The following is a 14756-nucleotide window of genomic DNA, read 5'->3' as shown; positions in this document are numbered from 1 at the left end:
TGGTCTCGAACTCCTGACCTCAGGTGATCCACCGCCTTGGCCTCCCAAAGTGCTGGGATTACAGGCATGAGCCACCGTGCCTGGCCTCTCATTTCATCATCTGTAAAATAGGTGTAATAATAGTATCCACTTATAGGTCTGTGGTGAGTTATTAACACATATATATGACACTTAGAACAGTACCTGGCACACAATTGCTATGTAGGTGTTAGCTTCATTTGAAATTTAGACTTTCTATCCTAATTCAATTTTTCCTCTTGTCAGTTGCATTTGACAGTGTTTATTTGGTCTCCGTGGTGCTTGAACGTTAGGTTTCCCAGAAAAACTTCACCTTGGCAGTGCCCCCTCCCATCTGTCAGGGCCTGAGCACATTCCCCTGTGCCTGGGGTGTTTTTCACCCCTTACCTTCAGATTCTCTCTTCACAGAGTTAACATCTTTTGTCCTTTAGTTCTCACCTCAAACATCACTTCCTTGGGAAAACCTTCCCTGGTCCTACCAGGCTAGATTTAGGGCCCCATGCTTTAAGCGTTCTTATATCCCTTTAATTTTCTTTCATAGCACTTAACAAAGTTTGCGGCTATAATTATGTGACTATTTAAATATATATCCCCCACTTGAAATCTAAGCTCCTCAAAGGCAGGGTAAAAATCCATTTTGCTCATCATTGTGTCCCAATCATGATAGCTTTGGCATAGAGTATTTGCACAAGAAAAACTTGTTAATAAATGATAAATCAATTTCAGAGATCAGAAGTCTGGAGTTCAACACAAGTCAACATGATTTGCCCAAGATTATACTAGTAGACACGACAGAGTTAGAAGTAGAATTCACTTCTGACTCAAAGTCCTTTATTGTTTCCAGGTATTACATCTTTGATTATACAAATCAAACAAAGAACTGTGCAATTAGTATTGTGGAGCTTCTAGAATGACAAGTAAAAGTACAAATCAGAAAGACTTGAACTATTTAAAGTATTCTGGAGGAACTGAGTCTCCCTGAGAAACTGATTTTTACAACATGAAGTAGGAGTTAGAATGGGTGCGAGGAGATGGGCAGAGGCTTCTAGGTAGAAAGAACCATTTATGCAGCAGTCCAAGGATGAGAAAAGCTTGGTGAATGAAAACAGAGAAAAGGCCACTGTGATTGCAACAGAAAGAGTAGGAAGTGGGAGGCTGACGTTGATCAGAGGGGCAGGGCCAGATCATGCAAAAGCTCATGTTCGTAACACAAGGGAAAGCCACTGAAGGGTTTCAAGCGGGGGATGACACAGTCAGCTTTGCATTTTCATAAGACGATACTGACTGCACTCTGAGGGATTTCAGAAACAGAAAACTTGGTAATTGGTTGGAGATGGGAGTCAAGATAGAAGGACATAAAAAGGGAATGCTGATGTGTCTGGTATAATCAACTGGGAGGATTGTGGCACCATTTACTGAGAGAGCCATTAGTAGATAGAGCAAGATTATTAATTTCGTTAAATATATGATATGCTCTCAATAAATAGTGACAATTGTTATTGTCTTTGTGGTTGCTATTATTAATCATTATTCCAAACCACTTGCTGTGACTGGGAGTGATGGTGATTTTTATGGATTTCAGTGGATTTTGGCCTGATGTGTTACTCCCACTATGTACACAGGCACATCTGGAGTTGGTGATTGGAAAAGGAAGTCATCCAAGGGACCAAGAGAAGGTAGACTTAGGATAACGTGAGGAGAACATGAGAAAACAGACTTTTTAATTTTCTGAATTTCCTTCTCCTTTTTCCCAAATCAAGAAATTTTAGATATGATAGTATGACCATGGCCACTAGATCGATGAGAGCAAACAGGTGTAGGAGGCATCAATGCTGTATGGGGAGACCAACCTATAAAATTAGTCTGAATTTGCCTTTTGGGGTAAATAATGGATGAGCATAGGCAGGTCAAAGGGCTTTCCTATAAAGTGAGTAAGCAAAGAAATCAGGAAGTATGCTTAGATCTTTGACCGTGTTTTTTTTTTTTTAAATTTAATTTTATGTATATATCTTTGCCTCATGTAAAATCTGTCATGTTCATTTAGATCGTTTACATGTAGTAAAAAAAAAAAAAAAAAAAGAATACCTATTAGGATGGTTAGTTGGCACTATAGATTATGTAGCCCATTTTAATTCTGGTGCCACCTCTGCAAGCATACCAGGAGGTTGCTAAGCCTTCACACTATGTGACTGGCTCATGTCCACTGCCTTTGTTCCCTAGAGATACAAGGAAAGCAAAGGCCATGCATCAGGATTAGCCACATGGTGTTAATGAGAATCCCTGCCATCATTATCCTGTTTATCCTGTTAAAGAAGTCCTGGAGTATATGAGGTAGATGGCAAATGTGTTAAGTATACTAAAAGACAAGGTCCATTTCTGAAGTCTTGAACCCTGAGTTAAGAAATTTTAGGGTACTGAGTCCACATGCTAACTGGGCATTTTCCAACAAGGCATCTACAAAACAACTAAAGAAAGAGGCAATGAGGGGAAGTCAAATATAAGAAAAGTCCAGATTGCTTTGGTCACATGAGGTCCTGCTTACAATGAAAAGCCACAGTGATTCCTGCTTAATCTCACACATATATTTGGCATCATTAAAGCTTAACCATCATCAGGGAACATCATACAAAGACATTTAGACTGGTATACAGCAAGGGGTTTCAAAGAAGTGGAAAAGATGAATATTTCAAATGACCTTCTAGGCAAGTTTGACATGCATTTTATTTATACTAGAATATTAGGGAGGTCCTTGACGTATTTTAATGTATTTTTATTTATGCCTTATTATATTAAACTAGGAAAAGCATTGAATAATATCTATTTTCACTCTTTTTTATTTATATAAGCACATACACATAGCTTAAAAGTGAACATGTCTTTTTTACAGCCTTGGGAAATTTGTCACATTTTCTAATCTGGTATAATTCAACAAGGTATAAACTACCCCTGCCTCCTGCATTCAATGTAACAAAATAAGCCAGTGCTGAACCATTTGAGCATTTGCATCTATTCCTTATTATATTAACCAGCCCTTGTTTATATTCAGAGTTTTAGCTTTTTGATAAGCCATTTTGATTACTATTCAGAAATTCTGAAGAAGAGAATTTTCCCCCTCACATCACTAGTGGTTAGAAGCTTGGGTTTGAAAATCAGACTGTGTTTGAAAAAAATTTCTACCATTTTTTAGCTGAGTAATCATTTAACCTTTCTGTGTCTTAGCTTTCTGCATAAACCTTGGATGCTTATTGTAAAACAGAATAAAGTAGAACCTATCTCAAAGACTTGCATTGAGTGCTTTATTACATGTAAAAAACATAGAACTGTGCCTGGCACATATTAAGTGTCCAAAAAATGTTAGTTATCATCATTACCATTTTTATCCTTCTAAAACAGAATCATTTACTTGTTTCTGGGGACTGGGGAAAAGAGTCTACAAAATACATATTTAACCTTTTCCATTGTATTCCTAGCCCTTTGCTTTATCAGGAGCATCAATCTTTTTCCCACTCAAAATATTTTTCATATTCCAGTGGTTCTCAAGTTTTTCTTTTAAATAGGCACCTGTATAATATAGAGAGACATTCCATGAACTTTCACGATATAATCTACAATTTTAGAATCTTTTGATTAAGCACATAAGAACAGAGGAATTTAAGGAACTCTTGCAATAACTCTACAGCCCCTCCTGAGTCTGAGGCTGACTTGGTTAGGAACCATAGTTTTAATCAGTAATTAATATATTTAGACTGAAGTATAATTCTGGTTTATTTTTAATAACCCAATGGGTCACAGCTCTTTCAGTCTCTCTTACCTCGCCCATGACTGCTATGGGAGTCTCTCCTGTTGCCTGAGCAACACGATGTTCTACTAAGTAAAACATATATTCGTCGTAGAGTAGACGGATCAGGTGGAAGGAGCCAAAGCTAGCAGCACTGCGTAAGGTTAAGTCCCGAATAACCATTGAGCTGTTCCAAGAGAAAAGACATATATGCAGCTAATATTAATGACAAAAATTAGCACTCTACCTATTTTTCCTCTTAAAAAAAGTCAAGCTGGGAGTCTATATGGTTGGTATAGTATAAAACCTGCCATGAAATCATTTCATTATTGAAAGCAGTTGCCTCAACTCATTTAAATAGAATGATAAAGAGGTAATCCTCACCGAGACTTGATCCTTATTAGAGATAGATAGTCTTAGTGGAAAAAGTCACTTTACTATCATAGGCAAGTCTGCTGCTTCTACCAAACTCACAAATAAATCAGAATTCAACAAAAAATATTTCTGAAAGATTCAGCACTCATCACTACCCTAAGAAAAAGCAACTTGAAGTAAAAATCTTACTGATGAAGGTTGGCAGTCTGTCCCCTCTCAGTGATAATGACCTCTGGGGTATGCTTTAGGAAAAATATGTATTTCTGCCAGACAAAGCTTACAAAATATACTAAGCAATATTCCCCGATGTGGCAATATAGATTACAGGCAAGTATGTACAAGGACTCCAGCAAGTTTTCTTGGAAGGTAAACGTATTAAGTGCTTCCAGTTTCTTATGATTTCCACTTAAATTATGGCATATTTACATTAGAAATAAGCACAATAAAATCAAGAAATCCATTATTTTTGAAAATGCATTTAATGTATATAATATGAAAATATAAGCAATATTATTAATAAAATAATAATAAACTCTATTATATTTAAAATGGAAATGAGTCCAAAATAAAATCTTGGCTTCAACATGCCAATCATTAAGCTTGTTCACACACTTCAAACCTTAAAATAGTCAAAATTTAGAATCAGAGTGATGTGTGTGTGAGAGTGTGTGTATGTGTGTGTTTCTTACCACTTTCATTTATTGGCCTTTTTCTAAAGACTTTTGGCACACGAACACTAAAACCACCATTGAATTCTCAGGAGAAAGAGGTAAAATCTCACCTATGCCTTGTTTTACAGTAAAGAATTATAACACATTAGGCAAATGGAAAAACAAAGACTGTACTTTTGTTTTCTGTTTCATTTTTCAACCTTGTTTAAAGAGAGGCTACTAATACATCAAATTGTATGCATTCAACTTGGCAAGTGACAAATCATCATTGTCCATCTGAAACACAGAAGCCTTGAATTCTGATTCTGTCTCTTCATTGACTGTTGACCTCAAAAAGATCATTTATTTCCCTGAGATGTTTTTCCTCTTGCATGAAAACAAAACACTGCCTTTAGTCTTATCTAACTTACAAGCTTATTTCAAGGATAAAATAAGTTAAAGGATGTGAAATCAACTTATAACTAGAATGCTATTCAAATATAAGTGATTGTGATTATAATACACAGAAAAAGAGAAGCTGACCTTCTCATTCTCATTTATTTATGGTGGCAAGAATAGCAATTATTATATGATGATGGCAGAGGGCCTCTCAATTCTGTAGATCTATTTACTAAGTTATAATAAGAAGAATAAGTGTGGGTTTGAAGTTACACAGACCCAGGTTACCACTGTGTGATTTCAATTGTGATCACGTAATTTTTTGTAAGGTTCAAAGGTTAGCCCAAGAGTCAAATGAAATAATGTATGTGAAATCTTAAGAAAACTACCCATGTAACTATACTGTTACCTACATTAGTGTTAATAATATATTCATTATCATAAATAGTACGTCTAGTGAATAATATCTTGTAATTGATTACCTTAATGAATTCCTTAAGTTTACAACTCTATAAATAATTATTAAAAATAAATGAATACTTTCATTTGCATGCCAAAATATATGACAAAATTCTATATATAACTCTATCCATGACTTTTCTAAAATTCAGTGACATATTACCAATTTGTAAAAATAATTTATAAGATCATAATATAAGAGCTATGTGAAAATAAATGTTTATATTCCTATGGAAAAAAATTTTAAAGCAGTGAATCACTTACTAAAAAAAAGCAAAAACAACACAAAACTAAAAATAAAATGTTATGTAACATTTTTACCCATACTAACAAAGACTTGAAATAAATGATTTTTAAAGTAAAGCATGAACAGAATATTTGCTCCTAATTGCATTTATCTTGCTGAAGAAAGATAGCAAGTATCTAAAATTTTCAAATTTTAAAAATTTAAAGGATAAGACAAATGGCTAACAAACATAAAAAAATGACTCATTTTATTTGGAATTAAAGAAATGAAAATTAAAGTAAGATACCTTATATACTCCACAAAGCTGTCAGAGGTTAAAAGACCCAATGTTAGAGTTGGTTTGGAAAAACTCTCCTTTACTGTCTCTATGAATATAAATTCATAAAACTTTTGTAGAGGGAAATTTGGCAGTATTTGTCAAAATTTAAAATGTCAAAACTTTGACCCAGAAATCGAATTCTAGAAATTTACACAAATAACCAAAGATAGTTACAACTGCAGCACAATATTTGTACTAGTGAGAAACTAGGAGGAGAAAGTAAATATCGTTAAAAAGATAATCTAGTAGGATGCTGATTAAACAAGTTATGGCTCATTTAGATATAAAATTGTATGCATATAAGTAGTTAAAAATGAAGTAGACAAATAAGTAGTAACATGGAAAGATGTTTATAATATAATGGTTAAGTTGAAGCAAGATATATGAGCTCATTTACATAAAAACACTCCATACGTCAAAACATTCCTACCCCCAAGTAAACTGGAATATCTAATACTTTATTAGCATTGAGATCACACATTTCATTAAAGTAGTATTAGTTACTTTAAATGTTTATATCCTTTTACTTGAACTTATCCAAAGATATATGTACGATTGTATATGAAGATAATCATGATAGCATTTTAAAAAACTGTATCAAAATACCAAAACCCATGTTAATGTTCAAGAATAAGGGAATGTCTAAATAATGTATAAGGCATAAACATAATGAAATAGTACGAGGACATTAAACATTATGTTTCTGAAGATATTTAATGGCAAGAAATGCTTAAGATACAATTGCAAATAAAAAATGTTAAGAGAAAAATATAGTTAAATAGTTCACGGGAAACAACTGGATCCCAATTTTATTTAACCCAAAAAGAAAACATTTAACCAGTGGCAATTTCTGGGTAGAAGTTTTTGTATTTCCTAGATTATCTTTTTAAAAAATTAGTTTTTTTTTTTTTTTAGAGATGGGGGTCTTGCTGTATTGTCCAGGCTGGGGTGCAGTGATGCCATTATAGTGATTCACTGCAGCATTGAACTCCTGGGTTCCAGTGATCTTATGCTCCTCACCTCCCATAGGCACTTGCTACCATGCCCAGCTTATTATTTTATTTTGTTAAAGATGGGGTCTCACTGTGTGGCCCAGGTTGGTCTCGAATTCCTGGACTCAACAGATCCTCCTGCCTCAGCCTCCCAAATAGCTGGGATTACAGGTGCAAGCCCCCATGCCTGGCCTGTATTTACCACATTTTCTAATGTGAGCATATATTAACTGCATAATAAAAATATTTATTTTAAAAGATGTCATTCATTATATAATAATACAGAAAAACAATACCGAGTCAGGTGAATGTTAATAAATCTTTTCAGGAATGAATATCACAGATAGAGAATGAGTCTTTCTTTATACATTTCTAAGTTTGAATTTTAGGTCTTTGTATTTCTCTTTCTCTTTTTTTGTTTTGGAGATGGAGTCTCGCTCTTGTTGCCCAGGCTGGAGTGCAATGGCATGATCTCGGCTCACTGCCACCTCCGCCTCTTGGATTCAAGCGATTCTCCTGCCTCAGCCTCCTGAGTAGCTGGGATTACAAACATGCACCACCACGACTGGCTAATTTTGTATTTTTAGTACAGACAGGGTTTCTCCATGTTGGTCAGGTTGGTGTCGAACTCCCGACCTCAGGTGATCCGCCCACCTTGGCCTTCTGTTAAAATACAATAACCCTGAAATCATGTGAACAACTAAGGAGAATGTTCATAACAAATAGTTTTCTGGTATCATTTTAGAAATGCAAATTCAACTTTTCCAAGAAAATTCACATTTATTTATTCAGCAGATATTTATTGTGTTCCTACTCTGCAGCAGGGTCTTGGTTCAGACAAGAGAGACAAAATTTGGTTTCAAAAAAGATCACATTCTATTAGGCGAGACAGTCAGTAAATATACAAGTAGATAAAAAATATAAAGTTAGAGAGTAAGAGATCCTATAAATCAGGGCCAGAGACTGGAGAGTGATGAGGGCAGGCATTTTAAGTTGGGGTATCTAGAAAATTCTTTCTGAGGAGGTGATATCTGAGCAGAAACTGGATTGAAGTGAGGAAATGAACACAGGTGAAGAATTTTCCTGGCAGAAAGGAGAGCAAATGAAAGAGCTTGAGACAGAACTGTTTGCTGTGTTCAAAGAGCAGCCAGGAGGCTAATGTGGTAGGAAGGCAGTGAGCAAAGAGAAGAATACGTGATAGGGTCTGTACGACTCTAGTGGCTGGACTGTGTAGGGTCTAGTAGGCCATGATAAGGCCTTTGGATTTCATTCTGAGTGTTCTGGAAACTTCTAGATGGTTAGGCAATCACCTTATTTCAGCATAAAATGCACATGTAATACTAAATTCTGTTGGAAGTTTTTTTAAAAAAATTTATTGATCCTCAATTATAATACCTAGTTATTTAAAAAATACTGATATGTATGTCACAAAATTATTGTCATATGTTTAGAAAAGAATCAGCTGAATTGTATCATTAACGCTATATCTACTTTATTCTCTCTGTGTCAGGCTTCCGCTCTACATGCCAAGTATTAAATGACACAATTAACAGTTTAATTGGAATCCTATTGTCCGATTCAGACTTCCGTAAGATATGTTGTAAAATTGACTCCACTGAAGTGTTGCTAAGTTACCATGAATTCAACTCTTTTTAAGATCAGAGTTGTAAACGTTAATTATTTTATAATGGACAAGAAATACCTTTGTATATTTATCTTTATAATTCATCATGTGGAAATTGAAACATATACCCTAACATGTGATAGCCAACCTGCCTCTTCTGAGTGTTTGAAGATGTATCACACCCTTCGGGTAAGAACATCACACCTGTAATCCTTATGTGAACTCACTCTTTGAAAAGTGCTTACAGTTGATTCAGAAAAGAGTATTACTTTTTGGAAGATTCATATATTGTCCAGTTGTAGGCAAACTAGGCACCCCGTGCCTACTTTCAAGCCACAATATCAAAGCTATACATTCCATTCTTTAAAAATGGGATATCTGAATGACCTTCAGGGTGGCCCTGAAGAATGCTTTCTTCTGTTATCCACAAAACACACAAGCTGAGAAATGGCCCACATAACTTCTCCAATTCTGCCCAAGAAAGGCAGTGATTTTTTTTTCTGCCTCCCAGGGAACCACCATTAGTCACTGAAAGCCAGGTTAGGCAAGGAGAGAGCCCCCATTCAGAGCAGAGACTGTTTGTAGCGCTGTATCAACTGCTATCATGATTCTCTGCAAGTTCATTTCTATATTTCTATGTATGTAAATACATACAAAAAATGTTAGAAATTAAGAGATTAAGCATCTGATTTCAGAACATGAAGGGCCTACTATGTATGTGACTGCCAAATTTATAATGGCATTTACAAATTTACAAATTTTTGGCATCTGCAATGCCAAAAACATTAAAAAATATTCTAATTCTGCTTCTCTGATAGTTTGTGAATGCAATTTTCACTACTCAATATGTTCTTATGTCTCAGTAAAAAACAGTTCAGATATTAAAGGCTCAAGTTTCTAAGCTACTGACTTTGCCTACCAGCAGGAGGTATGCATCTGTCTGAATGCGCCTTTCCTTCAGGGGCCCTGAACTGTATGCTTTCAAGTCTTTTTGAAACGAAAATAATAACCATAATAGTGTCTAATAACAACAAGCCAATTATCCTCAACTCAGGGAGGACAGAGGCCAGGCAAGTGATGATCTACTGGGATTGTATATCTGCAGAGAACAAGAAATGCAAGTAAGTAATTTTCTCTCCTTTCAAGATACCTGCAACAAATCTCTGTGGAGATGAAGGCTCCAGGGATGTATTTCTAAAATGACATCGACTAAATATAGAAAAAAAAAAAAAAAAAAAACAACCAACAACCACAGGTAGAGGTAAGGGCAAGTCTGACACTAACAACATAAGAAAGCAGTAGGAAGAAAAAAAAACACCTTGCTTTTTTGGATGTAGAGGATGGACTCTGACTTTGGTCATGTAAGTTTTGGAACAGCCAGTCAAGTGTACTGCCAGTCAGTGTACTGCTGTTTCATCAATCATTCATGGAGCACATATACCATTTATGTTATTTTCTGGGAAAAAAACTTGATGAATAAAAAACTCTTGGGCAACTGGGAAAATATCTGAAATCTTAAAAAATGTTCCCAAATCAAATTTTCTAATTCTACCATTACTACAACTGTTGCTGCATCTACCTCAAGAACACTGTGATAACGCATTTCAAATCCTTCTGATGTATCAAGGGAAAACATAATTTCTCATCAACACATTTCTCATGAACACCCAGATCCAAATCTAGCACTGGCTTCACTGATGCATACTAGTGGGTCACAGAGCCAGACAACACCTTAATAATTTGCTTCTTGAATTATGTGGGCTAAAGGTACTAAATATATGAGAGGCAGGACTATGGAATTGTACCACTAAAAAAACAAAAACAAAACAACAGCAAAAAACTGGCTGGCTTGCTTTCATTGCATTTGACCCTGGGCTAGATACTAGACGGCTATTTTCAGGACGTAAGGATAATTTAACTCTTAATGAAACATATGATGTGGATCTATATGTCTACTTCAGTTTAAGAAATAAGAATTTGGACCAAATCAGTTGAGAAAGAAAAAACTCACTTATAATAAAACCAAAGGAACTACCATCATAATTAAAAGACCTCTGATTCCATCATTATAACCAACGGTGGTCAAAACAATATGGAAATCCTATAGTCTGGGTTTACTGAGTTCACAAGTACTATTCGTTCCTAAATTCTGTTACTTATTCATAGTCTTTCCCTCCTCACAACGAGCTTTGGACTCACCACTGATGTCCAGATGATGACCATAGTGTAGACACAGCTACAGTCGGGCGTATGTCTTGTGGCCACCACTTTCTGATATGTGCATGGCCGCACAGACTCTACACTAGAGACTGCCTATGCTTTACAGCAGATATTAACCTTAGGGCCAAATCAGTGGGGCCAGCTTTCTCTAAAGCAGCTAAAAAATGAACTCTTACCACAAGAACAAATGCCAGAGTTAAAAATATAATTTACCCGACTTACGAAAGAATTCCATCCTACATATATGGTAAAGACACTGACTTACAAAGGTCATAAATGCTGGTTTTTTTCTTTTTTTTAAATTATACTTTATGTTCTAGGGTACATGTGCACAACGTGCAGGTTTGTTACATATGTATACATGTGCCATGTTGGTGTGCTGCACCCATTAACTCGTCATTTACATTAGGTATATCTCCTAATGCTATCCCTCTCCCCTCCCCCAATCCCACAACAGGCCCCGGTGTGTGCTGTTCCCCTTCCTGTGTCCAAGTGTTCTCATTGTTTAATTCCCACCTATGAGTGAGAACATACGGTGTTTGGTTTTCTGCCTGTGCAATAGTTTGCTGAGAATGATGGTTTCCAGCTGCATCCATGTCCCTACAAAGGACATGAACTCATCCTTTTTTATGGCTGCATAGTATTCCATGGTGTATATGTGCCACATTTTCTTAATCCAGTCTGTCGTTGATGGACATTTGGGTTGGTTCCAAGTCTTTGCTATTGTGAATAGTGCCACAATAAACATACATATGCGTGTGTCTTATAGCAGCATGATTTATAATCCTTTGGGTATATACCCAGTACTGGGATGGCTGGGTCAAATGGTATTTCTAGTTCTAGATCCTTAAGGAATCACCACACTGACTTCCACAATGGTTGAAGTAGTTTACACTCCCACCAACAGTGTAAAAGTGTTCCTATTTCTCCACATCCTCTCCAGCACCTATTGTTTCCTGACTTTTTAATGATCGCCATTCTAACTGGTGTGAGACAGTATCTCATTGTGGTTTTGATTTGCATTTCTCTGATGGCTAGTGATGGTGAACATTTTTTCATGTGTCTGTTGGCTGTATAAATGACTTCTTTTGAGAAGTGTCTGTTAATATCCTTTGCCCACTTTTTGATGGGGTTTTTTTCTTGTAAATTTGTTTGAATTCTTTGTAGGTTCTGGATATTAGCCCTTTGTCAGATGAGTAGATTGCAAAAATGTTCTCCCATTCTGTAGGTTGCCTGCTCACTCTGATGGTAGTTTCTTTTGTTGTGCAGAAGCTCTTTAGTTTCATTAGATCCCATTTGTCAATTCTGGCTTTTGTTGCCATTGCTTTTGGTGTTTTAGACATGAAGTCCTTGCCCATGCCTATCTCCTGAATGGTATTGCCTAGGTTTTCTTCCAGGGTTGTTATGGTTTTAGGTCTAACACGTACGTCTCTAATCCATCTTGAATTAATTTTTGTATAAGGTGTAAGGAAGAGATCCAGTTTCAGCTTTCTACTTATGGCTAGCCAGTTTTCCCAGCACCATTTATTAAATAGGGAATCATTTCCACATTTCTTGTTTTTGTCAGGTATGTCAAAGATCAGATGGTTGTAGATGTGTGGTATTATTTCTGAGGGCTCTGTTCTGTTCCATTGGTCTATATCTCTGTTTTGGTACCAGTACCATGCTGTTTTGGTTACTGTAGCCTTGTAGTATAGTTTGAAGTCAGGTAGCGTGATACCTCCAGCTTTGTTCTTTTGGCTTAGGATTATCTTGGCATTGCGGACTCTTTTTTGGTTCCATATGAACTTTAAAGTAGTTTTTTCCAATTCTGTGAAGAAGGTCATTGGTAGCTTAATGGGGATGGCATTGAATCTATAAATTACCTTGGGAAGTATGGCCATTTTCATGATATTGATTCTTCCCATCCATGAGTATGGAATGTTCTTCCATTTGTTTGTGTCCTCTTTTATTTCACTGAGCAGTGGTTTGTGGTTCTCCTTGAAGAGGTCCTTTACATCTCTTGTAAGTTGGATTCCTAGGTATTTTATTCTCTTTGAAGCAATTGTGAATGGGAGTTCATTCATGATTTGGCTCTCTGTTTGTCTGTTATTGGTGTATAAGAATGCCTGTGATTTCTGCACATTGATTTTGTATCCTGAGACTTTGCTGAAGTTGCTTATCAGCTTAAGGAGATTTTGGGCTGAGACGATGGGGTTTTCTAAATATACAATCATGTCATCTGTAAACAGGGACAATCTGACTTCCTCTTTTCCTAATTGAATACCCTTTATTTCTTTCTCTTGCCTGACTGCCCTGGCCAGAACTTCCAACACTATGTTGAATAGGAGTGGTGAGAGAGGACATCCCTGTCTTGTGCCAGTTTTTGAGGGGAATGCTTCAAGTTTTTGCCCATTCAGTGTGATATTGGCTGTGGGTTTGTCATAAACAGCTCTTATTATTTTGAGATAAGTTCCATTGGTACCTAATTTATTGAGAGTTTTTAGCATGAAGGGCTGTTGAATTTTGTCAAAGGCCATTTCTGCATCTATTGAGATAATCACGTAGTTTTGTCTTTGGTTCTGTTTATATGCTGGATTATGTTTATTGATTTGCATATATTGAACCAGCCTTGCATCCCAGGGATGAAGCCCACTTGATCATGATGTATAAGCTTTTTGATGTGCCGCTGAATTCGGTTTGCCAGGATTTTATTGACGATTTTTGCATCAATGTTCATCAGGGATATTGGTCTAAAACTCTCTTTTTTTTGTTGTGTCTCTGCCAGGCTTTGGTATCACGATGATGTTGGTCTCATAAAAAGAGTTAGTGAGGATTCCCTCTTTTTCTATTGATTGGAATAGTTTCAGAAGGAATGGTACCAGCTCCTCCTTGTACCTCTGGTAGAATTCGGCTGTGAATCCGTCTGGTCCTGGATTTTTTTTGGTTGGTAGGCTATTAATTATTGCCTCAATTTCAGAGCCTGTTATTGGAGTATTCAGGGATTCAACTTCTTCCTGGTTTAGTCTTGGGAGAGTGTAGGTGTCCAGGAATTCATCCATTTTTTCTAGGTTTTCTAGTTTATTTGCGTAGAGGTGTTTATAGTATTCTTTGATGGTGGTCTGTATTTCTGTGGGGTTGGTGGTGATATCCACTTTATCACTTTTTATTGCATCTATTTGATTCTTTTCTCTTCTTTATTAGTCTTGCTAGCGGTCTATCAATTTTGTTGATCTTTTCAAAAAAACAGCTCCTCTATTCATTGATTTTTTGAAGGGTTCTTGTGTCTCTATCTCCTTCAGTTATGCTCTGATCTATTACTTGCGTTCTGCTAGCTTTTGAATGTGTTTGCTCTTGCTTCTCTAGTTCTTTTAATTGTGACATTAGCGTGTCAATTTTAGATCTTTCCTGCCTTCTCTTGTGGACATTTAGTGCTATAAATTTCCCTCTACACACTGCTTTAAATGTATCCCAGAGATTCTGGTATGTTGTATCTTTGTTCTCATTGGTTTCAAAGAACATCTTTATTTCTGCCTTCATTTCGTTATGTACCCAGTAGTCATTCAGGAGCAGGTTGTTCAGTTTCCACGTGGTTGGGAGGTTTCGATTTTCTTAATCCTGAGTTTTAGTTTGATTGCACTGTGGTCTGAGAGACAGTTTGTTATAATTTCTGTTCTTTTACATTTGCTGAGGAGT

The 14756-nt window shown here is 36.2% G+C and overlaps 1 protein-coding gene across 27 annotated transcripts in view; it reads right to left on the bottom strand.

Annotated features, from left to right (window-relative positions):
* RFX3 (regulatory factor X3) overlaps window positions 1-14756 on the bottom strand; it is a 312030-nt gene that overhangs the window by 25117 nt on the left and 272157 nt on the right. For 23 of the 27 annotated variants that reach the window (XR_012424754.1, XR_012424756.1, XR_012424755.1 and 20 more), the window contains one exon: window positions 3830-3983. The exons of 3 other annotated variants lie outside the window; for them this stretch is intronic. Coding sequence is in view for 21 of the 24 variants with exons in the window: in XM_074017567.1 (XP_073873668.1) it covers window positions 3830-3983 (154 nt within the window). In the remaining 3 variants the exon portion in view is untranslated. Of the gene's footprint in view, window positions 1-3454; window positions 3580-3829; window positions 3984-14756 lie in introns of those variants that run through there. One more of the 27 variants, XM_065530610.2, reaches the window with a different exon arrangement.

The sequence above is a fragment of the Macaca fascicularis genome, chromosome 15 (genome assembly GCF_037993035.2).
Source record: "Macaca fascicularis isolate 582-1 chromosome 15, T2T-MFA8v1.1".
Classification (NCBI taxonomy): Eukaryota; Metazoa; Chordata; class Mammalia; order Primates; family Cercopithecidae; genus Macaca; species Macaca fascicularis.
This window is presented reverse-complemented; position numbering and strand designations above follow the sequence as displayed.